Below are 27,725 nucleotides of genomic sequence, written 5' to 3'. Positions count from 1 at the left end.
GACGACACCAAGCTGAGTGGTGTGGTCGACACGGTTGAAGGAAGGGATGCCATTCAGAGGGACCTTGAGAGGTTAGAAAGGTGGGCCTCGGTGAACATGAGGTTCTGCACAGCAAAATGCAGAGTTTTGCACTTGGGCCGGAGGAATCCCAGGCATCCCTACAGACTGGAAGGAGCGGTCCTTGAGAGCAGCCCTGCACAGAAGGACCTGGGGGTCTTAATAGATGAAAAACTTAACATGAGCCAGCAGTGTGCCCTTGCGGCTCGGAAGGCAAATGGTATCCTGGGCTCCATCAAAAGAGGGGTGGCCAGCATGGACAGGGAGGTGATTGTTCCCCTCTACTCTGCTCTTGTGAGGCCCCACCTGCAGTGCTGTATCCAGGTCTGGAGCCCCCAGTACAAGAAAGACAGGGGGCTGTTGGAGAGGGTCCAGAGGAGAGCCACAGAGATGATCAGGGGACTGGAGCACCTCCCCTATGAGGACAGGCTGAAGGAGCTGGGCTTGTTCAGCCTGAAGAAAAGAAGGCTGTGGGGTGACCTCATTGCAGCCTTTCAGTACCTAAAGGGAGCCTACAAACAGGAGGGGAATGAACTCTTTGAAAGGGTTGATAACTGCAGGACGAGGGGAAATGGTTTTAAGTTGAGGGAGGGGAGATTTAGGTTGGACATCAGGGGGAAATTCTTTACAGAGAGAGTGGTGAGGTATTGGAACAGGCTGCCCAGAGAGGTTGTGGATGCCCCATCCCTGGAGGTGTTCAAGGCCAGGTTGGATGGGGCCCTGGGCAGCCAGGTCTAGCATTAGGTGGGAAGGTTGGTGGCCCTGCATGTGGCAGGGTGGTTGGAGATTCATGATCCTTGAGGTCCCTTCCAACCCTGGCAATTCTGTGATCACCTGTTACCCGGGAGCAGAGGCTGACTCCACCTCACCACAGCCTCCATTCAGACAGTGGGAAAAAGCAATGAAGTCTCCCCTGAGCTCCTTTTCTCCACGCTGCCCCATCTTATTCCCTCAGCTTCTCCCCATCATGCCCCGCACAGCTCCGTGCCATTCTCTGGACACACTCCAGAACCTCAGTGTCTTGCCCAGAACTGAACACAGCACTCGTACCATTATCCTCACAGTCAGTTATTTTTCAAGTTCCACAGTTGTTCCCCACATTAATGTTCATCAGAAGCAATACCTGTGGGGTTTTGGGCTGCTTGTGCTCTTGGTTTTACAGCCTGGAGGTGGTTTGGGTTCTGTCACCTTTGCTGTCGGTTCCTGCTGGCCAACAGCGCTTCAGGATTACGACTTTCATTAATTAAGTCCTTTGGCATTTTTAAATGCCTTACAATATTTATAGGTCTGGGGTGGAGACATTCCCTCTGGGAGGGCAGAAACAAGCCTGGAAAAAGCACTGAGTGTCTTTGAGACACGGGATGTGGCAGGCTGCCCTTTGTTGCTGGTAAAAGCTGCTGGAAGGCAGGGCGAGAAAAAGCCTTTGGGTTTTGCTGCACAGCAGGCTCTCCGTGTGTTGCTTGTGGAAATGCTTTCCTACAATAGGTTTTCACTCCTCTTAAGTTATTAATTCGATGTGGATTCTGTCCCTCTGATACAATTCCTGGCTGTGAAGCCGGATGCTGAAGCGTTGACCCCGGGATGCCATACACGAAGTTGGAGAGGAGGTGACACCGAATCCCTGTGGGCAGTGGTTGCAGTGTGACCTGTGGCCACAGGCTGGCCAGGCTGCGCAGGGCTTGGCGGTTCCACGCGGCCGTAGGGAAGCTGTCCTCGACGTGGTAAGGCTGGGAGAAGTAGAGGCAGAGCGTGGTTTCTGGGTGCTTCAGCAAGAAGTTGTAGATTTTACTTATGCAACAATGGTAAGCCTCGTTACAAGGAGAGTAGTTGGAATAGAGGGTGATGCAGCCAGTGTTTCCGTAAGCATGTATCACTGCATCCAGATAACCGTCTGGCTCAAACAGCATGGATTCTGGGTGGCTGTCCTGCTCAGCACAGCTGCTGGCGTGGCCTTTTTGGACTATGGTGCCAGAGAAGCTCCTCAGTTCGTAGAAGAGAAGGTGGTGGGTTTGTGGATGTGCCGTGCTTCTGCATGGGAATCCAAAGGCCTTGAGAAACTCTGAGTAAGGAACTCTTGCTTCTTCACCTGTCCGTATGTGGTAGGGACACTTAGCACAGGTTTGGCTCTGTGTCTGCCAGCGATAGGGCTTTACCACAGTCCCCTGGTTTGTCAGATATTCTTGGAAAATTTTCTCTCCTGGGTTCATGTTCTGTTAGAATTCTCCCTGCTTATGTGCTGTAGAGCTGATAATCCTGGATAAAAAAAAAGTGAAAGTAGTATTGCAATTTAATCCTTTGATTGCTTTTTCACGTAAAGTGCAAAAATAATAGTAGATAGCCTCTTCCAAAAATGTACTGAAACTCATAGCCTGGATTGGAATGGTGAGCCATAACACAGAGAACAAAGCTTTCTTGCTGCCTGAAAGCCATTCTGAGTTTACAAGCCAGCCTTTTTGCTAAAAACACGAGGCAAAAATATTTATCTGGCTTCTGCCCTCTTACCTCAGACAGGAGAGGCAGCATGGTGAAAACAGCTCTACTTTTCCAGAGTTAGCAGGTGAGTTTTTTGCAATCTGGCAGAACGAGCAAATAAATACCAAAGGAAAAAGAATAAAGCTATAATTACCATCTCAGCAGCTCCATCTCAGGGCTGTAGTAAAAATCTTATGGTAAATATCTTATTTCCTTCACTGGCTTTTTAACATGATGGTTCAGAGTTTCCACACCAGTGAATCTTGCTTTCTTGTCCAAGCTGCTTGATGAAAAAGAAAGTCACTACTTCTTGCTGTGGTTTGGCAGCTCAGCAGAAGGATCTTTCCCAAAAGTGGTGCCTTTGCTCCACTTGTGCTAGGGACAGCAGGCAGGTTCCTTTGGCTGTGTTCAGGTGCCCGGTGCTAGGAGACAGGAATACAAACAGGATTTTCTTTCCTACCTCCAGCCACCTGCGGTGGTTAAGCTGCTGTTCTTTGCCTGTCAAGATTTGTTTCCTGCTTTAGTAAGCTTCCTTTGTTTCTTTAGTGCTGCTTTGATACAAGATTTTTACAGCTGCGGGATGGATGTTGATCTCATGAATACGTTACTAAATTTGATTCTAGGTCACTTATTTCTGTGTGTTCCTGCCTGTTGTGCCAGGTGAGCAGAGAGCTCCTGTTTTACTTCTGCTTTCATTTGAAGGCAGCAGTGTTGCCCCTGCATTTATGCCCTGGCTGAGGCTATAACTGAAGCAAACAGCAGGCCATTCCATGAGCGAGCTGCAGGTGTTTGCTTTGCATGGGCTCCACATGAGTGCAGACACGAATGTTGTGTGGATGGGCAGCTTTTGAGGCAGATGATTGATTTTCCTCCCTGCCACTTGAACTGAATCACTCACCATCCCTGGATTCAGTTTAATTCTGTCACTACTTTTCTGGACTTACATTTTTTTCCATCTGCATATTTTATTTATTACAGCTTGCTTCTGCATTCCACACTGTGTTGTCCTCTGTCAGTATTTCATTTTCTTCTTAAATTACTAATGATTCATTTGCTTTGTTTTCCACTCCTGACTTTACGCCAACACCCATCTGTTTTCCTGTGTTGGGGCTCTTTCCTGATCCGGGCCATTGTTCTGTTATCATTCAGATTACTTCTAAAGATTGGCTTCCTGACATCAAGAATGCTGCATTTGTCATTATTGATGTTTCTATACAATTTTTGATGCTGATGATGACTGTGCACTGCAATGTAATCATGGCAAGGGTGAGCGTATCCCAGAAAATTAAAGAAGTGTGTTTGCTGTCTAACATTTGTTCAGAAGAGGGCCACGGAAATGACCCAAGGGATGGAGCACCTCCCTGTGAGGACAGGCTGAGAGCTGGGGCTGTGCAGCATGGGGACGAAAAGGCTCTGGAGAGGCCTGAGAGCAGCCTGTCAGTATCTAAAAGAGAGACTGTAAGAAAGGAGGGGATAAACAGCAGGGGCTGTTGTGATAGGACAAAGGGAAATGGTTTCAAACTATAAGAGGAGAGGTTTAGACTGGATATAAGGAAGAAGTTTTTATGAGAAGAGTGGTGAGGCAGTGGCACAGGCTGCCCAGAGAGGTGTGGGTGCCCCATCCCTGCAGACAGCCAAGGTCAGGCTGTGATGGGCTGTGGGTGTCCCTGCTCAGTGTGTGTGGAGGGGGGGTGGAGCAGATGGCCTTTAAAAGACCCTTCCAGCTCAAACGATTCTATGATTCCGTGATACAAAGAGCAGGACGGAAGAAGGGAGTGTTTTTCGTCGTGGAGGGGCGTTACGAGACCACCTCTGCAGCTCTCCTGGAGGTCGCCTCCCTTCAGAAAGCTGCACGGCTGTGGCAAGGCTCCCATTCCCTGTCCCTGCTGGCGGAGCTGGGTGGCCGCACGGTGGCAATGTTGCACACCAGAGGTGGATCGCACTTGGGGCTTGTTAACTCCGTTTCATTGCGTTTAAAGGAACGCCACCAGAGAGACCTAAAATTTTACATCTCTCTCTATTACTTGGTGATTTGGCCAGATCCATACCTAGCAAGCTTTCCATCTTTCACCTAATAGCGTTGCATCTTTACCTGGTGGCAGTCAGATCCCCCAGTACCCCTTTGCTGGGTTGGTTGAGACGGTGCTCGCAGGACCGAGTGCATTCCTGTGTGAGCTGCAGCTCACAAGTCGTTTTAACTGATGGATGGATGCCCGTGCATGTGAATATGTGTGTACATACATGTGCATGTGCATTGAGCAGCTAATGGGAGCACACATCACTCAGCTGTCATGCACAAAAAATGCTGTTTCCACTCACAATTATATTTAAAACTATTGAACAGTTCTTTAGCATTAGTCATCTTCAAAATCGTTTATAAATCTGACCAAAAGGTTAAAATATAGGCTGGCGCAAATGGCTTTCTCTGTGGTATTTCTGCTGTTTAGTGTTACTTAGATCCTGTGCAGAAGAAACTGTGTAAGTGGTTCCTGGCTTTCAGGGTGCCTGATCTGTCCCAGTGATCCTGATCTATCTGCAGAAGTAGGAGATGCTGCAGTTCATAGTTTAGATAAGTCTGAAATTTGGAATTAATGTGGTTTTGGGCTGGGAAATAAAAAATGCAGGTACTCCCAACAACTCTTGCCTTTTGTGGGAGCTCTTGACTTCAGTGTTTGCAGCCCTTAGTTCTGTGAAAGAAGAATTTTGCCTGCTCTGTGTCTTATTTTGCTCTGTAGTTGTTTCTGAGATGGCTTTCCCAGTGCTTCCCCGCAGCACTTTGTGAGCCAATAGGCTGTTCCACGTTCTCAGAAGGAATGCTAAATTTCAAACATTTAACCATAAGTCAGGCTGCTAGGAAAAGTACCATCTTCATCTATCAATATCATTGCCATGACCTGATGCAGAGGATCCTGTGGAGCGGATACAACCAGGAACTCAAAACATATGTTAAGGAATGAAAGACACCCCTGTCCCCTCCAGAAACATAACGGGGAGATAAGGATATAATTATCATTAAAAAAGTAGTTTCACTTATTACTAAAACACAGCCGTCTCTGGGGCAGAGGGCAGTAGCTGTTTAATAGTGCTTCACAACGCAGCATAAATGTTCGCAGGAGGAACCAGAGAGGAATGCTGTATCCAGTTAAAATCACAGGGGAAACTTCTGTGGTCAGAATGTAATTACTGAGGTTGGAAGTTAGCCAGGAGACAAGCCATATGTTCTGCTCCTAGGGAAAAAAAAGGCACAACGAGGGCCCTGCTATTTTTTTGTCCAAATATTAGCTAAAATCTGGGATTGCTTCAATATAAAGAGATGCTGATCCATCCCAGTGCGGCCAGCTTGGAATTCAGTGATCATTTACTGGTGTAACCATTGTAAACTTGGGATTCCTTGATTTATGAAGATGTCTTCTGGAAGTAAAGTCGCACGCATTGATTCAAGACAATATCAGGATTAGGCCAAAGCTATTTTTCTGGGGTGAGATTATATGGAAGTATGAGCATTTTTTTCTTCAATGACTGAAACATGCTCTGCTTCCATAGTCTCACACCAGAGTAATTCTGTTTATGTTGGGATCTGCTGCTTCCCCCCCAAGCACCACACTCCTGTACAAGAATGGTTCCTTTTTTTTCTTGCTGAAATACGAGTGTTGAAATTCTGTAGCACTTCTTAGTACGGTTTGGTTCAAAATAATCTCTGTTGGAAGCATTTCACACATGACTTCATTCAGTAAGAAGTTTATCTGAGTTCAAAGTACAGAGGAGTCACATGGCCCTTACCCAGCCAGGGCCTTGAAGTTCTTGTGCAGTCGTAGGATTTTAAAAACAAGGGGCAAAGACAGCGAGGTTCTGGGGCACAAAAGCAGCAGGACTGCATATGCTTTGCCTATTTAGGATTTGGGACTAATAGTCCTGCAGAAGCAGCAAAAAATAAATAAATAAAAAGAGGAGAAAGATGTATTTTGTACCAGAAGTGTTTAAGAAGGGAAAAAAAAAAGAAATTTTCTGCTTCTTGTTGAGACTGTTGTTGATTTGTTGGGTACCAGAGCAGTGCATGTTATCAACTTACTGCAAAATCATTCATTGTAGCTGAAAGTCACCTATTGTGACTGTTTGGAAGGGATGAATGTTGTGTTGAGGATGTGTATTGAATGTGTTGGGAAATGTAAGCTAGTGAGAGCTGAATGGTGTGTCTGCAGAGCTGTGGTGGCCTGGGAATGTGATGTGCTGAGGGCTGAAGTGATGCGTTTCAGTTTTGTTGTTTCCAGTTTTGTTCCACTAGGGGAACTGAAAAAACTGAGAATAAGTCCCCTTATTCTACCAAGTATACATATGTGATCAAATTAACAAACGTGAGGGCTTCTGCTGATTGCACTGGCACCAGTTATATGCATGAAGTTAAGCAGATGTGTAAATCTTTGCAGGGTACAGGGCTAGAACAGTAACAAGTGCCAAAGATGATTTAGTTATACTGTAGGAGAGAATGTACTGGCTGCTCTGCTTGTCCTATCACAACAGTGTCTGTCCCCTCCTTTCTTACAGTCTCCCTGTAGATACTGGAAGGCCACTCTCAGGTCTCGCTGGAGCCTTCTCTTCTCCGTGCTGAACAGTCCCAGCTCTCTGATGTCAGAAAAAAGATGTTGAACGACAGCTCCATATGCCATGATTCTTTGTATACATCTCAAATAAAATAGGACCCAAATTTGCACTGTTATGACATCCAACCTTCAGCAGTTCCTGAGCCTGGGGTTAAAGTTCAGCCACTTTTACTAGAATAAAGTGTCATCAGCCTTCATATACCACTTCTTTCAAACCTGAAAGACTTTTCAAAACTGGCAGAAGTGAAAAGCACTGAAATTCTTTGGATTAACCTGATTGTGTGAGCTGGATTCTTGTCTCAAGGGCTAAGTATGAGTTTTGCTAGCAAAGGGTTGGCATCTGCAGTTCATATTTGTTCATATGTCTCTCTTTCAGGTAGAACAACGTTCTTAAACCACATCCAGAAACAATCAGAATATTTTACGTTGGAAAGGGCCCACAAGGGTCATTGAGTCCCGCTCCTGGCTCAGAGAACACTGAAGTGTCTAAGGTAATTCTGCCTTGTTTGGGTGGCTTATACTGACATGTTTCTTCCTGCACATCACTGATTGTCTCATCACTTATTCACTTTTGCTTTGGCTTCATCTGCAGCAGTGCGAAGGGTCTGGTGCTCTAAATCACCACTACCTCAGAAAAACTCACAGTTTTGACAGGATTTGGTAGAGTTCTAGCTCATGACAGTGTCACTACTGGTTTTCTGTTGTGAAGAGGAAACAGTTTATTTCATATCATTAAGGACCCTGAACTTGCTTCCTCTTTTGCCAACACAGGTGAGAGAAGGGATGGCATCCATGTTGGTGAGATTTGTGTGGATGGTTGAGGTGCCTCATCCTGCACTGTGAAGCTTGATATTACACGCTTGTCATGTGCCTCCTGCTTCTCTAGGTTTCCAATCCTCCTTCTCTCGGATAATTTTCTCTTCTTGGCAAGGTCACGATCTTCTTAACCTCTCCAAGGCTTTTGGAGTTCTTTAGCTTTCAAAGAAGCCTAGCTGTTTTCTAAAGAATGTTGATCCACAGTATCCTTCTGTCATCATCTCCTGATTTTATCTTTCAGTCCTCCTCTTTTCAAAGAAATCCTTTTTGTAGCTTCTTCCTGGAATCTAACAGCAGTGCTTCACAGTCCTTTCCTGGATCTTCAGGGTGGCAGTCCTGGGGCCTTTCTTGTCCCATTCCTCAGGCCTTGGTCAATAATTTTTTCTTGTGGCTTCTTCCAACCCTCTGCAGGAAGGCCTTTTTCATATGTATGTATGCTGTCTGACTCTTACTTCGTTGGCTTTCTCTGCAGGCAAGGAACAGGTTTTCTCAGCTTTCCTGAGGAGGGCACGATTGCACACTCTGACACGGATGGATGATCAGAACCAGACATTTGTGTGCTCAGGTTTCAAGGAGCCGTGTGGGTACAGTAAACAAGAGTTGTTTGCTTTATATTCCTGTCCAACAATCTCCTTAAAGGCTAGAACACCTTTGGTTTGTGAAGCTCAGAACATATATATGTTGGTCTTTTGTGCTAGAAAATACTGTCCTTGAGTCTTCATTCTCCCAGAGACCATAACATGAAATTGTAGCATTTGCTGCAAGGAGTTTTGTGAAATTGTGCACAGTTCTTGAAGTGAAGACTGCTGAAGAGGGTGTGCTATTGAAGTGGAAGGCAGAGTGGGATCTTGATGTGTTACTTATCAGCATCCTAACATCTGACCACCCAACAAATATTTTTGGAAAGAGTATGAAACTACAGCTTTCACTGGACAGAGATGAGTGGTTCAGGTTTTGATTATTCTTTTTCTCCTGATTTTTTGCTTAAGGATGAACTGCTGAAAGTTTGGTGAGTGGTTTGCCAATTTTTGGATAAAGTTCACATGTTGCAGTAGGTTATTTCTTTGCTTGCATATGGGAACAATCTGACTCCAAGCTTAAAATGTGTAACCAACCGCATCATAAAAATGAGAAAATATGTTTCATTATTAACTGATTAAGAACTCTGTCTGTCAGTTAGTTTCTAATACATATTGAAGAGAAGGAAAAGTTGTTTAAAAAAGAGATTGCAATTTTCTGGATTAGGTAGAGGTAAAACCAGAGAAAATGAAAGGCAAATGTTTTCTGGCTTTCGAATATTGTCAAAAATAAAGCAGGAAATTCTTGAGTCAAGAATAAGCTTTAAGTACCTTATAGCAGGAAATGCCAGCAGCCCTCCTTCATATTTCATGTTCTCTGTGCCATCTTGAGATGCACACCGTCACATCCATTTGAATGGCACTCCTCCTCCTGACACCTGTCTCTGCAACACTCATTTCAGTGGCCTTCCTTACACTCTTCCTACTCACCTCCTCAAGGAATGTGAGTACTCTCCTCCTGATAGCTCTCCACTGGGTGTTGCTCCCGTTAGGCTATAAAAGTGGGCCATCTCCTTAGTCCTTTTTCAAGGAGGAGAAGCTGCAACTTTTTGCATCGAAATGCAGACTTGTCTCGTAGCAGCGAGGAGTGCAGAAGGGGAATGACAAATAAAGAATGCTCCAAGTTTCATAGGGTGACTAGCTTAAATGTTAAGATTGTAAGAAACATAAGAAAAAAGATAGGATTTTGTTTGCTTTTGGTCATGAAAAAAAATACTTTTCATTGAGTGTGATCACAGTACAGATCCTAGGCTGATAATTTCTTCCCTATTACTGTATAGACTGTTTCCAGTATGCTTTGATTGTCAAACAGTTGGGCAACTTTCCTCTTAACCTATGAAAAAAAAAAAAAAAAAAGAAGTGAACTTGCTAAGAGCCTCTATTTGTAGACAGAAGGCCAAACAGAAAATTTAGAGGTGAAAAAAGAAGAGAGTTTGTCTTTTTTAAAGTTAGAATATTTATGAGTTGGGTTCTATTTAGCTATATAGGACTGAAAAATGCAGTAAGGTTGACTCTAATGAAACACATGAAGCAAGCAGAAAGAAGAAATGACTGCAGTGACTGTGTGGTATCACAGAATCACAGAATGGCCAGGAAGGGACCCCAAGGAATCTCCAACCCCCCTGCCACATACAGGGCCAACCTCCACATTTCATAGCAGCCCAGGCTGCCCAGGGCCCCATCCAACCTGGCCTTGAACACCTCCAGGGATGGACGGGGCATCCACAGCCTCTCTGGGCAGCTGTTCCAGCACCTCACCACTCTCTCTGTAAAGAACTTCCCCCTGACATCCAACCTCAATCTTCCCTCCCTCAACTTCAATCCATTTCCCCTTGACCTGCTGCTATCTACCCTTTCCAAGCATTCACTCCCCTTCGCCACATTCCTATTTAAAGTGAAGATAATCACTGGACTCAAAGAGCCATTCTTCATTCTTAGAATACATCGGTTCAGAAACTAAATTGAGGCTAAGTGTCAAATGATCAGCATGACTACAGATTGCTTCAGTGAAGATCAGCAGAGCTAGGCTGGTGTCCAAAAGGATAGGGCTGGGGAAAGTTTTACCAGTACTTGTCCTAAGTATTGTGAGGCAAAAATATTCACTTGTACTCTTGCATGACCCATGAGCTGTGTATGTTTAGGAAATTGCCCTAATACTCTATCCAATCTGATCTCACTTCCAATTGTCAAACTATTTCCTTTGAAATAAATGGAGTTGTGCTGGCATAAAAGCAGAGTAAAGTTCTGACTACACCCCGGTGATGGCATGAAGCAGGCAAATCAAAATTAGTCAGTGCAATTAGAGGTGAGCACACCTATCACCTCCCCCTTCCAAACCAGCTGCCAAGGCATTCAGATCAAACAGACTGACAAACACTGATTGTGTACCAACAAGGAAGAGGAGGAGGAGGCCGGAACGAGGTGTTCTTTGGGAATACCCAGGCGTGCCTGTGGGTGTTTTGTCTGTGGGGTTTGGGCCTGGGTGTCCCAGTCAGCCTCTGCTGCCCTTGTGACCTTTGGAGTTATTTACAGAATTGGTCATCAAAGAACCAATAAATAGGACTGTGTGGTGCCTGTTTCCAAATGGCTTGGTGGGGCTCAGATTGTTATTTCAGGCTGCTGTATCCCTCCTCTAGTCATTAAAGCAGGAGCAGAGTGCAGAAAGAGCCACTAGTTTTTCTCTGTTTAGCTGACCCATGTTCTTTCAGTATGCAGATATGAGTGTCAGCTAAATAACACGATTCAGAATCTGCTGGTCTCTTGCAGAATAAGACTTTTTATAGTGTAGGAAAATCTGCTTTCAATTTCTATTGTAAGGCGTTATTTTAGTCAATGAAAACAAAGTATGCTTGGGAGGCTGCCTAGAAGACATGTGATTTCAGGGCATTGCTATTTTCTTTTTGATGAGAAAAGAACTTGCTTTTTTCTTCTATGTCATGGTTGGATAGAGTGATGTATTCAGTGTGGATGGTGGGAATTCATTCCCACTCCTTTGATACTCTCTACATGGGGACTGATTGAATGGGGGAAGCTATTTCCATGTACAGCACTGAAGTTTTTTATTTAAGCTAACTAAAATTCATGTAAACCACCTGAATTCTGTTAGCCGGGTAAAAATTGCAGTGTGAATCTTGTTTCTGGTTATGTGCAGTGTTCAAATTAAGCTGGTTTTTATTCAAAATCATTTAGGAGAGAACTGGGCAATTCCTGGTATAACTGATGGACAGTGGGAAGCTGGACATTTGTGTTACTTGCACTGCTGATTAGCTTGGGGTGCAGCAAGGAAGCAGAAGTAGAAGTGGATGAAGACAAACAGAAACGTGGGAGTATCACTGGCTGTGCAGTGATTCCTATTTACAGCATAAAGGACTTCCTCTCTCTCCATTTTCTACCCCCTTCTCCCTTTTGCCAGTGTTAAACTGCAAGAATTGCATGACCTCATTTTGTTTCCTACGTGATTTCTTGACCAAATCTGTTGAGGTTTCCTGTGTTCTCAGTGTGGTGTCTTGTTTAGTGGTAGTAGGCGAACCTCAAAAGGTTCGGATTGCAGATGTAGATCAGATAAGCAATGAAATTATCTATTCAAATTAAGCCTCAAGGGTCTGCAGTCTCATCCTTCCTGCTCCTGGTTATGTTGAAAATGTCTCAAAGCCTTCTGTCCAGATATCCCAGACACTGTGTGAGGTGAAATGTTTGTGCTATTTTAGAGTGATAAACTTGTGGGTGAGAAATGTCTTTATTTTTTCTTTCTTTGGAATTTGACTATTTTCAAAGTATCCATGCCTCTTCTGCTACAAGACCCTTGTTGCAGAACTTCTAAAACACTTTTACAAATACCAATGGAATGGGCTGCACATTTCTCTGAGCTATATCTACAAAGTCGCAATACAACTCTTTTTCTCTTCACTGTTCAGAGCAAGAAACTGAGGTACAGGTGAGTTACTGACTGAGCCAGGAAAGAATCCAGATTCTTCCAGCTTTGTGTCAGCAGCAAGGCTAACTTTCCTCACAACAGCAGTTTCTTCCACTGCCCCAATGCTTGTGTGTGCCAGCTGTTCCCATTCCAAGCCAGATGTGCTGTAGCACAAACCAGAAGTAAATGTTATGGGTAGCCTTCTCACATTCCCCTAGATTTGACCCTTAGAGAAATACATCAGAGGACTGTAGGTCAGCATCACATCTGCAAAGAGGGGAAAAAAAAGAAAAAGACTATTTCAGAGAATCCCAGCATCCCCTGCAATCTGCTGAGTCACACAGCACCACCAGGTGAGCAGGTCCTGAGTCAGATCTGACAGCCCATTTGGTTGTCCTTCTAACCAGCATACTGCAAGTATGCTTCTAATTGATATCAATGACAGGTTCTGGAGTGAGGTTGTTTGTTTGTTTGTGTTGCTGCTTGTGTATGAAATAACAGCCTCATTCTTTCCAGGTTTTGCTCTGCTGGTTCCTGGGAGTGTGTTTACAATATCCTGCACTACAATACTGTGGTGCTGCTGTCAGCTGTAGGACATAGCTGTGTGTGTGGTTGATTGCTGGATGTGAAAGATGGTGGCTGTGGTGCAAGCTCATTCCCACCTGCCTAGCACAACCAGGAGGGCTGGATCTCATCGCAGCAGTGGGTGAGTGGAAGAGTTGGGCTGTTGATTTCCCTTCCTCACAGCACCAAAGGATGTGATCTTTTGGGAGTGCACCTCAAGGACTCCATTTCCTTACATGCCATTATTTTCTACAAGGCCTAGCCAAGAGGAGGAGCTGTGTGCTTTTTCCTTTTTGAGTGACACCGGAGCGCTTTCCTGATAATACCCTGCTCTGCTTCTAAGATCAGAGTTGGCAGAAGCTCTGCAGAGAAGGAGGCTCTGATCTTTGCTGTCTTCCTATCTGTGGTTGGCTGACGCATTACTGAGGTGGATTCAAAGCCTCAGAGCGGAGGACCTCAGCCTGTTGATTAGGGAGATGTGAATTCAGTTCCCAAGTTAGCATTTGGGCTTAGACCTGCACTGAACGGTGTGATTGATGTACGTGGAGCGGTAGCCTGGAACGTAAAACCTTAACATTTCTTCAGCTTCTTGCTCCTAATGGCTGTTCAGGTAGGAGCATAAAGATTTTACAGGCAGTGAGCTGCCAACAGAACCTACTGACTAGAGCAAAGAGCGACAAGTCAGTCTTTCTAGGATCTATTCCCAGCTCTTGCACTGAGCCAATCCCTCCCAGTATTTTAACTGCTAGTGTTTCAGTTCCTGCTCTGTAATGTTCATCCTTGTAACAGTTCATTCTTGCTTCTTAGAGGGTTGTGGGATGTTTAATTCAGTAAGAATCTGTGAAACGTGAGGAGACCTGATGAGGGATCCTGAACTTTTGAGAATAAGATGAGTTGTAATGTCCTAAGTTGTTCTGAAGTTAACAGTGAGTCCTTTGTGCTCATATGGTTTGCCTACCAAGTCAGATCATAATTGCAGGTAATTCATTGTTCTGCACAACCCTTTGATGCACTTCAGTTGAAGGACTTAGTGTAAAATCATATCCTTTATAGACAAATTAAAACAGATTTGGTTGTGAAAAATGTACATCTGGCATAGTTGTGCCTTTTGCAAAGGGCTGAGGCTTTTGTATACCAGAGTGGGAGAAAAATCTTAGTGTGAACTAGGAAATACCTAAAGATCTGGAATTTTCTTTTTCTTTAGATTTTCTGATGCTTTAGCAAGGCTATGTCTGGATTTCTCATCAGCTCTTGAGAGTACCTTGAGTAATTCATAACAGCACTTGAAAAGACAATACAGGGCAGCTTGTGCATGTTTGTTAGGTGTTGGTGTTTTGATACTTGGTTTTACTTGCATACATAAAACTATATAAATTCTAAGGGTGGGTTTTGTCAGATGTGAGTGCCATGTAGTTGACCTCTTCTATCTCTGTTTTAGGTGTGAGTGCTCAATACCTGAACCTTTAAAACGCCGTGGTTCCATTTTGATGCCAGTGTAGAATGCACCAGGTGAAGTGTTTTGCTGCCTCTAAGTTTCTCAGTCCACACAGTGTGTTGTACTGCTTGCTGTGCACAGGGCTTTTTGCTCTGTAGTGCCATAGCCCACTGCTTCCCTTTCCATGATCACAGTTGTTAGTGAGTATTGTTGTATGTATTTGTTAAGTGTCCAACGTGACTGATTTTGCTCTATGGACTCCGTGAGATTTCTTCCTCTGTGAGGACATGGCTGCATCTGCATGGTTGCCTTCTTGTGGGCAGATGGATTGGGATAGCATAACATTTTGTCTGGTCTGGAAGAGAGAAAGGATGATGGATGACCAGACAGGATATATATCCACTTCTGAATTATCAGAATTCAATAGTTTGCCATCTCTGTGTAAATGGAAATCACACATGGGCTGCGTGTTAGTTCAGGACTGTAAACCACTGTGAGTCAACCAGTATCAAATCTGTGTCTGGTTCTGCTGGGGGAGCCTGAATTTCAGTTCTGTAAAAGCTTTGTGAAAATCTTTAGTGTGACTTATATAGTTGTCCAAGTTGGCCAAGACACCTATTTTTGAGGTTTTAGGGTATTTTTTAGGGTTTGTTTGCTTGTTTTGTGTATAATTGTGACTGATCTCTTCTAAAATGTTTCCTAATTTCACTTTGCTCCAAAGCATTGCCTCATTTTCCAAGAATATTTTTGAATTCTTTCTAATCTCCAAACAACACTACTTATTGGCATGAGCAAGTAAGGATAACTTCCTGTAGCCTGTATTTCATTTGAATCTTGAATCGCTTTGCGGATCTCAACTCAGCTTAGCAGAGCAGTAGATGTTCCCCAGGTAGTAATGTGAATGTCATAAAATCAGTGCTTGGATAGAAAAGAGAATTTCTTTCATGACCCCACTGTGAGAAAAGGTTCCAGCTGGAGCTCCAGAAGTTTCTCCTCCACTTTCCTGTTGTAGGCCAGTTGGCACAGACAGGCTGCTTGCATGGCCAGTGGTGGCCACACAGTGGTGACCATGCAGCCCAGCTATGGCGTGTGCTGTTTTTTGCGTGGGAAGGAGAGGAGGGTTGGGGTGTTTGCAAGGGGCTCGGGTTATGTGGAGGGAAGGTTGGAAGGACGTGAGTCACATGTCAGGAGGAAGCTGGGTCTCATTCATTTGTACAGCTGATTTGCTGCAGCTCCATGTTAGTGGATTTCTAGACAACCCAAGTCTCTGAGTTCCTCTGTATTTCTTCCAAATATGAGGCTTGCTGAAATCTATCGTTTGCGCTCTCATGTGTGTTTTTACGCACTCCCAGCCCCAGAGGTCAGAACTAATGAAGCCTGGTTTTCTACTACTTAGTGCTTTTGGACTGATTCAGGATTCTGAGGAGGTATATGCTCCGAATGCATTGTTTCACAAGGATGGGGCATTTTTATCAACAAAATGCTAAAAGCACTCTTCCTTTCCAGCTATAGATTTCCATGAACCGTACAGTGGCTTAAATTTCTGTTAAAATTGGCTTGAATCCACTGGTTTAAGGGGGAGAGTGGCAGGCAACGTGACTGTAGGAACACAGGGGAAATCAAGTTGAAGAAGAAAGAGTGAGCTGATCTAATTCCTTCAGTGTTGTTCTACAGATTAGCCAGCTGAGCATGCAGGGTAAGGCTGATTCCTGACACTTCCCACCATCTCATCAGGCTCTGGCCACTTTGGTTAAGAGTTTCACAACTTCCTACTAGCTTCTAAACCTCTGGGCTTTGAGTTTCTTCAACATGTACATAATGCCTTTCCAGCTGTAGGACTTAGGAATAATCAGGTTGCACTTGTCACATCCTCAGTTCCTTGTTCAACAGATTTTGGATATTTGGGTAGCTGGAAAACAAGCAGTGAGTGCTGTACCTGGGGGATGCCCAGGCAGGTCAGCAGCTGCATGTCCTGGGGCCTGCTGGAGCTGCTGTTGTGTGGGTACTCTCACAGATTTAGTGGCAGCTTTCTTTGCAATGGAAGCATGATAAACCTGAAAAAATTCCTCTTTGATTAAATATTGTTTCAGATGACGTTTACCCAGCTCTGCTCTGTATTGTTGCTGGCCTGAATACCTAGATCAAAAGAGGCTGTAAAACAATTCCTCAAATAATTGAGGAAGAAAAGGTAATTTGGTGACCTAGATAAGAAACATTTTTACCTGTACAATAACCATACCAAAGTCATGGAGTGGGACTCCAGAGTCCCCTGTGTCTGTCTCCCATAGAGACTAATTAAGCTTTGCTGCATATTTTTGGTGTACCTGTGAAATATCTGCATTAGATTTGGGTGTTATTCTCTAATTCTTTATAAGCATGGGAGAGCGATAAGGCTATGGAGGGTAAAAAATTTGTTGTTGTAGGACTGTGATAGCAGATGGGTACTGGAGTATTCTGATCCTAAAATGAGTCATAACTTGAATGCGATGCATGTTGTGACTTTTTACCTTTAGCCTTTTTATTAATTGTGGATTAATGGGCAAGTTACATGCCCTGCATATTATAGGCAGTGCATTTGGTTTTGATCTACACTGGTTGTACATAATGTGCAGGTTGGTTGCAACATTCATTTAATGTTAATCAATATTTTGTATAGTCAGTTGGATATTACTTTGGAATATTTATTTCCATTCTCCTCTTTTAAAGGCTTTCATCATCCCCCAGCTGAAGCCTGAACAGGAGGAACCTGCAGTGTGTCCCCTGAGTTGTCCGAGGGCTGGCAACAAGGTTGCAGTGAGGGAAATGTAAGGTAATTCAAGAAAAGGAGGTAGGGAGAAAAGGAAATGGAGCTATCCTGTCATTCTGACAAGTGATGGGAGTGCTGCCATGACACAGCCTCAGGAAAAGGATAGGCTGCAAATTTCTAAGCCTTGGAGGTGTAGCACTGCTATCTCTCCCTTCTTTCTTCCCCACTCACCAAACCATTAGTTGTCTACAAAGTAGTTAAGGGTTAGTTAGTATTATCTAGGTGTGATTGGTGATGAGGAGCAATTAGAAAGATCACATTTCCTTAAAAGGAAGAAATGAACAAAGCTGAAAAAAAGGAAAATGCAAGGCTGGAGTGTTATCCAGTATCAGTGTAGTAAAGAACAAATACATAACCTTGCCTGAACCTAATTATCAGTCTTTCCTGACTTCCCTGGAAATTTAGATGCTGGGTGTCTTCCAGAACCCAACTACAATCTCAGATGCTTTGCATTTTGAGATTTAAATGCGAGGAAGTTAGCAAGTAATATTGAGATTTTCAAATTAAAGCCCAAGAAGCAGTCTGATTTAGAATAGCAGGACTTCATGGCTGTAATCCTTGGATTAAACGTTGGCTTTCTTTACACATACAGGCAGTGTGTTTCTCAGGGGGAAAAAACAATCTATCAAAACAGACTCGAAGCTGGGAGAGATGTGATGATAGCTGCACAGCCAGGATGGCTTTTCTATATGGTAGAAAGGAATTTAAAGTAAATCTCTTGGTGTTCAGATGAAACTGGACAATATCCTCATGTGTCTGAGCGACAGCTGCTAGGATTACAGCCACATAATTATCAATCCCATCTGGCAAGTTCTCCCTGCACCCCAGTGCAAGGGTGATATAAACATAAGAGCTGAAGATAATGCAAGCATTACTTGTTGTTTTCTAGGTCTTAGTAGAGTTACTGGGGGATTCACATTCAGGTGTTCAAGATAGAAAATTATTTGTCTTCAAACGAAAGACAGGGCTTTCTGGGGAATAATTAGGAGGTTCTTCACAAAAAATGCTGAATGGGATAAAACAGTGATGTATGGCAAGATGGTATTCTTGGGTCACTTGTCTTAGGATACACATCTGGCCTAGGAAATGTATACTCTCACCTTGAGACATCAGTCAGGTGGTGATTCAGAACAACCATCTGTTGCTCTGCATTTCCATTATTTTTGGAGGCTGTCTTTAGGTTCAGACATTATAGCTGTTCAAGCCCAGGCCATTCCTGCACAGTCTTTTTTCATTAAAGTTATAGTTCTGGTTGCCACTTGGTGGAAAGCTTTTTCCATGGCTCAGTGGTTGGATGAGGTTGTTAATACGTTCTGTGTTACAGGAGAGTGAATGCATTTATTTAAAAACAGAGCTGAAAATAACATCTTACAGAAGTCATCATGGGTTTCTTTGTCAATGATTCTTTCTTGTTTTCAGCCTCTGTTCCTTTTTGTTTCTTTCTATAAGGACTCATTCCTAGGCCACCAGGCCTGAATGGAGAATAGGAAGTCGCTCCAGCTGTTTTCCTTGTGTTGGCACTCTGTACTGAACAGGAATTGCTGAGCAAAGAACATCATTTCCCCAGAGAGGTTTGCTGGAGTAGCACAAAGCAGTCTGGATTTTTTTTTAAATTAAAAGTTCCTGCCAAATACTATCATCAAGGGTTGGGGGACGAGGGGAAGAAAGAAATATATGAAGTTCAGAGTCCACTTGGAAGAGCAAGAAACCTGCCTGGGACAGCAAAATGGCAATGTTTTCTCTGCTGAACTCTTGGGTTTTAATATATAGCATACCATACCAGTAAGGAGGACTGTTTTCTTTCCTTCTTTTCTGTGAATCTTGGTTATAAATACTGCTCTTCCAACGAAGTTGGACGATTGTGCAACTTTGCACTTGGTTTTGGACTAACTAGTGGAACAAAAAACAAGCAGAATTCCTTCTCTTAAGTGGGTGCCAAATTATCGACTGACACATCACGCACATTGTGGTGATAAATGCACGTCTGGTCGTGGTTTGCAGTGAGCTTAAATTTTATGGAAAACAAAAGAAAGATATAAAAGCAATGGCTTTTTTGCTTCCTTTTCAGTCTGCAGAAGGAAGGCAAAAAAAAAGCACCAAGACATAAAGAATAGTTGACAGGTATTTGGGGGAAGCAAGTTGATGAAGATATCACACGCCTTGCTGGCCAGGTTTAATCCAGGATAAATCCATGAGGACTGAAGCTTGCTGCCACCTGATGCTGTCTGCTGCTGGATGGGAAGCACATCTGGTGGTTTATTCCAGTCCTCAGAGTGCTGGTAGCCACCTTGCAAACTCCTTCCTTGTATTTGATGCTTTCTGATGTTCTCACTGACCGTGTTACTAAATTGCCTTCATTTGAGTAGCCCTCTCTAGGAAGGCAATTTTAGGTAAGGATTTTGTTGTGGATGCAAGTCTGTGTGTTTGAGCTCATACTTGGAAGATCCTGCACAATTCTTGTAGCGTGGGAGGCAGCTGTGGCTATAGCAAGACTGACAAATTGCCTATCTAGTGTGTATTGTGCTCCTGTTGTGGACAGCTCTGCAGTAATTACTTACAGGAAAAGTTCTTTCATGGATCCTGTCAGTGTTGTTCTTATAACCTGGAGTGAAAGAACATAATACCTCCTTGACTTTTTTTCCCCAGTTTTTTCTAATGTAACTGCATCATCTATAATTGTCTATTTTTGTTTTCCAGTTCAGTTCATCTTCCTGAACACAGTAACATATTGCACAATTAATTTGCCATTTGCAGTACTCCTTTGAAAAGAGTATCTTCCATCCTGTTTATCGGTGTGTTTGCAGCTGAACTCTGGAGATCAAAACAGTTGGACTCTACTCGAACTTTTGTGCTGCTCTTCAACCTTAGCCAAGTTTAAAGGCCTTTCTTGTTTTGTTTTTTTTTAATCTCCTTGTGGAGATCTAAGATTAAATGTATGGCTTCATATACCTAAAACACACGTGTACAATGTTCAGATGGCTCTAAAATAGAAACTTTGAAAACACTTAAGATCCTCTTAATATACCCATCACAAAGACATCAACTGCTTTTTTGTTTCTTGATTTATAGTTTTACTTGGAAGCAGACAGTGAGATTTCTCCAAGTGGAGCATCGAGTCGTTACGTGTCTTTTTATTGTCGTGCCGCTGTTCAATTCCTGCTTTTATATAAATAATCTTTTTCTAACATAATACACCAGACTTGGATTCTCTTTAAAATTTTCCACTCTGCTGACATCTGAATGCGAGAGGATTTCCCCTTTGCAGAGTTTTGTTTATATTTTTATTTCACTTTTTGGGCTTCAGTAAAGATAATCTGTGAGGGAATTGGGGGAGCTTTCAAAACACGGGCTGCTTCCTGTCATTGTCTGGAGTCTCAAGCATTGTGGACTTCCACCTCCTTCCTGACTTTTGTTTCTGGATCGATGGTGTTGTCTTTAAATAAGTTCAAATAAAAATAAATGTCATAGAGCTGGAAATAGCAACTAGTATCCTTAGATGCAGGTCTTTGCTGTCTGAGCACAATGCTCTAATAATAACAGGCCAACGTAGTCTTAGAGGGTACTGAAGTGTTTACAGCCTGAATTTAATCCCGTCACCTTTCCCTTGCAAGCAAACCCACTAAAGTCACTAGCAGCACTTCTTCTAGGAAGTTATATATAAACTGTGGCAACAGCCAAGCAGCAAGATCTCAGCAGTAAGGGATTTCTCTGTAGCTGAGGATTCTACTCCTGGAATTTCATAGAACGTTTAAAAAGGTATGGATCTAAAGTACAGCGGATTGGGCTTTGAGAATCTACATCACAGTGTGGCATCAAATGTGTTGGATATGGCCCTCTGCAGACCCATGGTGTAAATGTTTGTGCATTGTAATAGTGCCTGAAGGTCACAGCTAGGGTTTGTATCATCTTTTCCCTGAACCTTTGCAAGTGAGTGGAAGAACATGATGAAAATGAAAAGGCAGCACAAGGGTAGCACAAACAGTAGGAAGGATGTAGGGCAAAGTCTGAAGGCAAATGCCAGCAAGATTTGTAGATCACTAGTGATATGCATCAATTGCAGGTTTAAACTTTTTCTAACAAAGGAAATGTTGCTCATGTCCCACAGGTACTTTATGTCATTGTTTTGAAATGCAGATGCATTTTGACATCAAAATAAAGGTGTGTCTTAAAGGTGGTTTTATCAGTTTGAAATGGCTACTGAGTGTATGTGGGTAACATGCAAAAGGAAATCCTAGCTGTGCTAGGCACTAGTCTGTGAGAAGGAGCATCAGCAGAGGTGAAAAGCTTCCAAAAGACAAAAATAAGGAGAGTCAGAGATCAAATACTGAGGGATCTTAAAAGTGAATATTAAATAACTGTGGGAAAGCAAGTCTTAACGCTACATTTCTATGACTTGAACAGTTCCTAGAGGGCAGGAATATGAGATTTGGAAAGCTAAGAGTTTGCAGTAAAGTGGAAAACAAGTCATAATTACATGAAGTGAAAGGTGGAAGCTGAGATGTTGTTAAAACAAGTCATTTTCAGATGCATGTTTAGTACCCGGTTTCTTAATCTAGAAGTATCCTGAGCAAGGAGAGGAGGTCTTAGCACTGCAGTTCTGTGTGCAAGGCGATCAAGAAGGAGAAGCAGATGTGTTATGTGGGTGCTGGCTTAATCTACTACAGTAGCTGTGCTTACTCCAATGTCAGAGGAAGCAGAAATGTAAGAGGAATAAGAAGGGGTGATGGGTATATGTCTGGGCCATTGTCTGTCAGAGGCTGGCACTGTATCTAACAAACATGACTGAGCATCTTCCTTATCTATGTAATGATCTAATTCAATTGTTGTGTTTCACAACAGAGAAAAACAGAATTGACTTTGAAAGCAAATGCATTTAAAAACTGCTTTTCCACTGTTTTCAAACAGGCACGAATTTCCTCCTTCAGCTACCTGGTTCTTCACTGCTTTAGTAGAGGAGAGCAGAAGAGCAACATACCTGAGCAACATTTTGAGCTGAAGTGCCTGCACAGACTGCAGAAGGCAAGTCACTGCTGTGCATCTCTGACTGTGCTGTATCTTTGGAGATGGAGTGGCTAAAAAAATAGAAATGAAAAACAAAGCAAAAGCCCCAAGACCCTGCCTCCCCCAGCCTGGATTTTACTACACTGCACTATAAAAATACCTTTTCTGATTTAGAGGTTTCTGTGTTTAAGACTGTGGTAGCTAATAAATCCCTGACATCTGAACTGTTGGGAAGCAGCATGCACAATGAAACAATATTGTAGTTGCAGAGTGATCATAATATATATTTCTAAGGTTAGTTGTTCCACGTGTGTATTTAAAATTCTTTTGTTCTTTGCGTCTCCTCGCAAATCTAAACAGTGCTCAGATGAAAGCTGTGGAGTAGGAATCTGACTTAATGGTGCCTACTTGGCTCTGTAGCAGGGCTATAAGAGGGTAATAAAATCCTTGTAGGATTTGATGAAATCAGATAGAATGAATGTAGCATTAAAGAAAACAAAGGACCCATAGATAAGCTGAATTCTTGTTTCACTTCAATTATTTCCCTTTTAATCCAGTGAGAAGAAGAAAAAAAGATGACAACTCTGGCTTACTGTTGTTTGAACACTGGGATAAAGGTAGGGTCAGTGCCCAAGCCAACTGGAAAATGAGATTCTTTCTCATGTTTTCACTCCAAGCTGAATTGAAGCCTATTTTCTGTTAGCTAGTGGGAATCCTTTGTTGGCTTGAATTAACAGCACTGCAATCAGAGACCAGAGAATTGCACAGTGTCCATCTTACATGAAAGCTTGCAAGAATTTGTTGTAGATCTGGCTGAGAAATCTGTCTGTGATGTCCAACAGCCCTCAGCATCCAGAAGAGTTCTCTTACATGACAGCACAGCAAGCTTCTTAAAATGGGGTCTGGGAATTTCTAAGGATTTTGGAATACACCCCACAATACAAGGGGGCATGTTAAAGCCTATTAAGGGTCACTTAGAATAAAATGAGATAAACTACAATGGTAATGCAAACATTTTTGACTAATTTGTTCTTGTTTTAATGACCTCTTTGTAGTTAACTGTGTTGTGTTTGCGTGTAACTTGCAGAAATGCCAGGCTTTGTTTTGGGGTTCACAATGCACAATACTTTTTCAAGCTGATTTTCCTCATGTTTTAATCCTGAGCTATGGAGTTAATTTTATTGGTTTGAATTGTGATGTCTAGCATTCATAACGCCTTTCAAAACATCATTACTAAGATTTGCTATAGGAACAGCACTGACATTGAAACTCCTCTCTTACTCTTTCTGGAAACTATGTATGCACAAAGTGAATGAGTCAAAATTAAGACATGCCATCTGATTATAACTCAATGGGTGGGAGGGACAAAGTCCTTGTGCTTTGAACTAGTTAGATATAAATACAGAGCTAGCTGGCAAAGATCTGCTCAGAGGAATGGGAGGCCCCAGATAGTGGGAAGTACTCCCAGTATCCTAAATAATAGACACTTCAATATAATTATTAAGCCCAGTGTCCTCTGGGGAGAGATTAAAGGATAGCAGAGTGGTGCAGACTTCTAAGGGAGGAAATATTTCTTTTCAAGGAGAAAAATGAGAGAAGACTCTAGAGTGAAAATTAAGGAGGTAGAAATCCTCATAGTCAACAGAGGTTTACACTGTTTAAGCATACTATTGCAGGGCCATAAAAGGCATACATGCAGTATATCTGTAGGCAAAGCAAAGTGAAACAAAGCAGAGGGTGAACAGAAAGTTACATTTTGAGATCTCGTTTAATCAGATAGGTCAGTTTCTTGTTCTGGAAGCTGAAGCTTGCTAGAAATGAGCATGGAGGATGGCAAATAATTTGAGAGTGAGGAGAAGGACCAAGTACCAAGTAGCCAGTAATGACAAATAACAAGTTTTTAAATGTATTGAAAACTAGAAGCTACTTATGGAGAGCAGTTATGGCAAACAAGAATTTGTTTTATGATGCTTTATAAGAGCTCAGAAAGCTCAGGATTTACAATACTGATGATGTTAAACAGAAATGTATGTGTGTATAGGTGTAAAACAACCAGGAGAATCAGTCCCCTGGAAAAGGAAGAAATCAGTGAGCTCCCCTCTTTCTTCCTATCTTCTCCTTTATGGACACACTTGCCTATTCCCCTTGGAAGCAATAGTAAGATAAAGGAATACTTAGGTCCCATTATTTACAAAATATAAGTAACTTTCACTTTGTTAATACCCAAAGAAGGGTATATCCCAGGGCAGCTTTGGTTCAAGCACTGTGCAGTATCTGAATTCTTCAGTCATTGCCTCTTCAGAGGTAAACACTTGACCTGTTGTAGCTGTTATGTACAAATCTTCTTTACAAAGAAATTACTGAATGACACATCTTGAAAGGGGAGCATCAGGCTGGGTGTTAGGAAAAGGTTCTGCACCAGAGGGTGGTGAGCATGGAACAGCCCTGAGTTGCTGGAGCTCAAGAAGCATTTAGACAACGCTCTCAGACACAGGGGTTGGGTTAGGGTGGTGCTGTCTGGAGCCAGGAGTTGGACTCAGTGATCCTTGTGTGTCCCTTCTAACTCAGGATTATCTATGATTCTGTGATAACCACGTGATGTTTTATTTACTTTTATTTTTGTGAGATATAATCATGTTACTGCAAAAGGGTAATTTGCCATTCCTAGCCAGTTCAGATCTGGTTTCTATGCCTAATCTACCAGCTGAGCAGGGATATGCTGATGCAGGGGCAGCTGCATAATCCACATCTCCATGTGACCAGAGTCACCAGGTAGCCCTGGAGCTCAGCTGCATGCCATGCTCAGACCTGTCTGACCATGACCCAGGAGGACTGATGGGGAACCACTGTCCTCTTCAACCTCAAATACCTTTGTGGACCGCTCCCGTTTCATCATTTTTCATACATCTTGCAACATGAAAGTTTTGTTATGAAGCTTACAGGACTGGGCATTTTGGTCTGCTCTTTTATGGTGCTGCTTTTTTTATTATTATACATACAGATCTAATGCTTTCTGGACATATACATCTTCTGTTTTCAGTCTTCATAACTTCTTGTTGGAGGAAGACTAATAGTTCTTAGTTCTCTGTAGGCACTGGGGTTGATTCTGGTCTCAAGACAGTGTAAACTGGGAGAAATGGAATTGACATCAGGAGAATTATTCACGATCACACTTGTATTTGCAAAATGACTTTTCATATGATTAAAGCATTAATGCAGAATGTTTTAAAAATATTCGAATGCAGCCCTTGGACTTGGCTCAAAGGTGGATTTTTTGGAAAGTTTGAGCAAAAACATTTCATCCATGTGTGAGGAAAGTGGAAAACTATTTTTCCCTTCTGTAAAGCCTTTTTTCTTTTGAACAGTTCTGCAACAGAGTGGCTGAGGCTTGTATGTTAAAATTTGGCATTGAAATAGCTGTAACTGCAAAATGTCTTGGTTTTGGCTTTTATTTGACTGAGTTAAGAGCCTTAGAAAATATCATGTACTCAGCATGCATTTCAGGATTTCATTTCCTTCCGCAAAGGTTGTGAAGGATGTAGTCAAGAAGATTTGCTGTGAACAAGCACCTGAGCATGGCACAAAACCAGGGAAAGAGACAGCTTTGAAGCAACAGGGATATGAGGAGTTAGGAAAGGAGCAGAAAGCCTTGTACAGTATTTACCTAAAGAATGGTTTTGGTGAGTTTGGTGATATGTGTGACTGAGACTCAAGCTCCTAGGACCTGCTGCCCCCGCTCCTAGAGGTTGTTCCATAGAACTGGAGGTTCCTGCAGGCCAGGCAGGGAGCAGGTTTGAGATCAGACTCAGGTCCTGCAGCACAACTTACACTCCTTGGAGTCAAAAGGTTCAGGGGAGGTGAAATGAAATACGCCTGTGCTTCTCTATATGATGTTGCAAGTGGTGCATTTTGACGGTGATGTGCCCGTAGTTTTGCAAGCAGCATTGCTTTGAAGTCTTAACAAATAGAAGTTTATGCACTTGCTGTTCTTGAACGAAATAGATATGCCACTCAGATCAGAGATTATACAAAAGCACGCCATACCCTATTGGGCAGCATAGTTTGTGAAATCGTGCATGCTTATCTAATTGCAATCACATGTGAAATGAGAGGCCAAGGGAAGGCTGCACGTGCTTCCTCAGCTACATAATTTTTTGACTTAGCGTTGTTAATTATGCAGCCTTATGAATCATTAATTTAGTTTTGTGTATGGGAACTCTGCTGAATTTCCTTTGACATTTTACAATGAAGCTGGTTAGTATTTCCAATTACTTGAAGGCCTCTATTTGGTTTAGTGTCAATGAAGACAGAGAACAATGAACTTGTATATCTGATTCTTTATTGAGCTGCTACTGTGTTGTTGCTTACATCTTTTAACACTGGCCAGGAGTAAGGAATGCAAAGGCTGCAGCAGTGAAAGATCAGGCATTCAGTATATAATCTAACATTTCTTTGATTAGTTAGTGATTTGAAACTCAAATTTAATTTTTGATCCCAACAATTTTTCTTCTAGGCTGACACGTAGTGACAGTGCATGTCATTTATTTAAAGAATGTAAAAATCCAAATGAATTTATTTTCAGTTAAGGAAGACAGAGGACCTGACTCACCTCTGTAACCTTTACATCAGCACGTGGTATGTGCAAAGCTCTGCCAATGTACTGATGGAAATGACTGCATTAGGTGTATGGCTGAGAACTGCTCTGAGAGGTCAAGGACCTCTAGCACAGGTAAGACTGTAGCATGCTGATGTTGAGCTGATCCAAAGGACTCCCTGGCAAGCTGTGTAATTGACTGGACAGCAGGAGCAGAGGTGAACTAGATGTAAAGAAAAAGCAAGTGATTTTTATATGGTAGCTGTAACCAGCCAAACTACAGTTGAGACCACAATCATTAAAGCAATATGAAACTGGTTTGTGTTTGCATTTCTGCAGTCTCTGCACTGTGTGGCCTTTGTAGCTCACCTGCATGTGAATTTTCTTAGCTTTTAAAATAGCTTCAACCTCAAGAACTGCAGCACCTGTTAGTTATCAACAGAAGGCATGTGGCTATAAACATAAAACAAGAACTAAATGTGGTTATAAAGAAGTCAGACCAATAATAATTAATGAGATAGTCTTAATAGACACAGTATTTGTTTCTTTTTGTAGACATGCATATCTAATGCACCAGCCATTGCTGGGGTGTCTCCTTGAACATGCTTTATTCTGCATCATTTACTACAGAATGAACACAAAGATTGTCTTATGAAATCCTTTCCTCTGATTTACAGTTGCACATCATTCAGGCAGTGCTCTTCAGGTGGTAACCTCAAGGTGTGCAGGTCTCTGGTACCTGCCTCCTTTTCTTTTAGCTCCACGATTCCTTTCTCACGCAGATGCTGCTGTAATTTTTACATCACCTGGTTACTTTGCCCTTTTCTTTCACTCTTCCAAACGTCTTCTTTTCTTGGATATCTCTGACTTCTGTTTCTTCTGCACCTTCCA

At 42.6% G+C, this 27,725-nt stretch overlaps 1 protein-coding gene and 1 long non-coding RNA gene across 3 annotated transcripts; one reads left to right on the top strand and one right to left on the bottom strand.

The window, feature by feature from the left end:
* Positions 1-1,036: 1,036 nt before the first annotated feature.
* APOBEC4 (apolipoprotein B mRNA editing enzyme catalytic polypeptide like 4) lies at positions 1,037-2,750 on the bottom strand. The gene is made up of 2 exons (XM_031595520.2): positions 2,684-2,750; positions 1,037-2,310 (listed from the first exon to the last, which is right to left on the bottom strand). The coding sequence occupies exon 2, from the start codon at positions 2,262-2,264 to the stop codon at positions 1,242-1,244; it is 1,023 nt and encodes a 340-aa protein (XP_031451380.2). The 5' UTR covers positions 2,265-2,310; positions 2,684-2,750; the 3' UTR covers positions 1,037-1,241.
* Positions 1,383-27,725, top strand: LOC116230401 (uncharacterized). 2 transcript variants are annotated; one of them, XR_016469066.1, is made up of 7 exons: positions 1,383-1,778; positions 7,504-7,618; positions 8,416-8,527; positions 12,951-13,140; positions 14,437-14,507; positions 17,140-17,242; positions 22,145-27,725. It is a non-coding gene; the product is annotated as an uncharacterized LOC116230401 (long non-coding RNA). The 2 variants fall into 2 exon arrangements; XR_004167223.2 differs by lacking the exon at positions 8,416-8,527.

The sequence above is a fragment of the Phasianus colchicus genome, chromosome 9 (assembly GCF_987193195.1).
Source record: "Phasianus colchicus chromosome 9, bPhaCol1.hap1.1, whole genome shotgun sequence".
Classification (NCBI taxonomy): Eukaryota; Metazoa; Chordata; class Aves; order Galliformes; family Phasianidae; genus Phasianus; species Phasianus colchicus.
The sequence above is the reverse complement of the archived record's forward strand: the minus strand, read 5'-3'. Positions and strand labels throughout refer to the sequence as shown.

Coding starts and splice junctions, on each gene's coding strand:
- APOBEC4 (XM_031595520.2), bottom strand. CDS start 2,264: ATGAACCCAGGAGAGAAAATTTTCCAAGAATATCTGACAAACCAGGGG.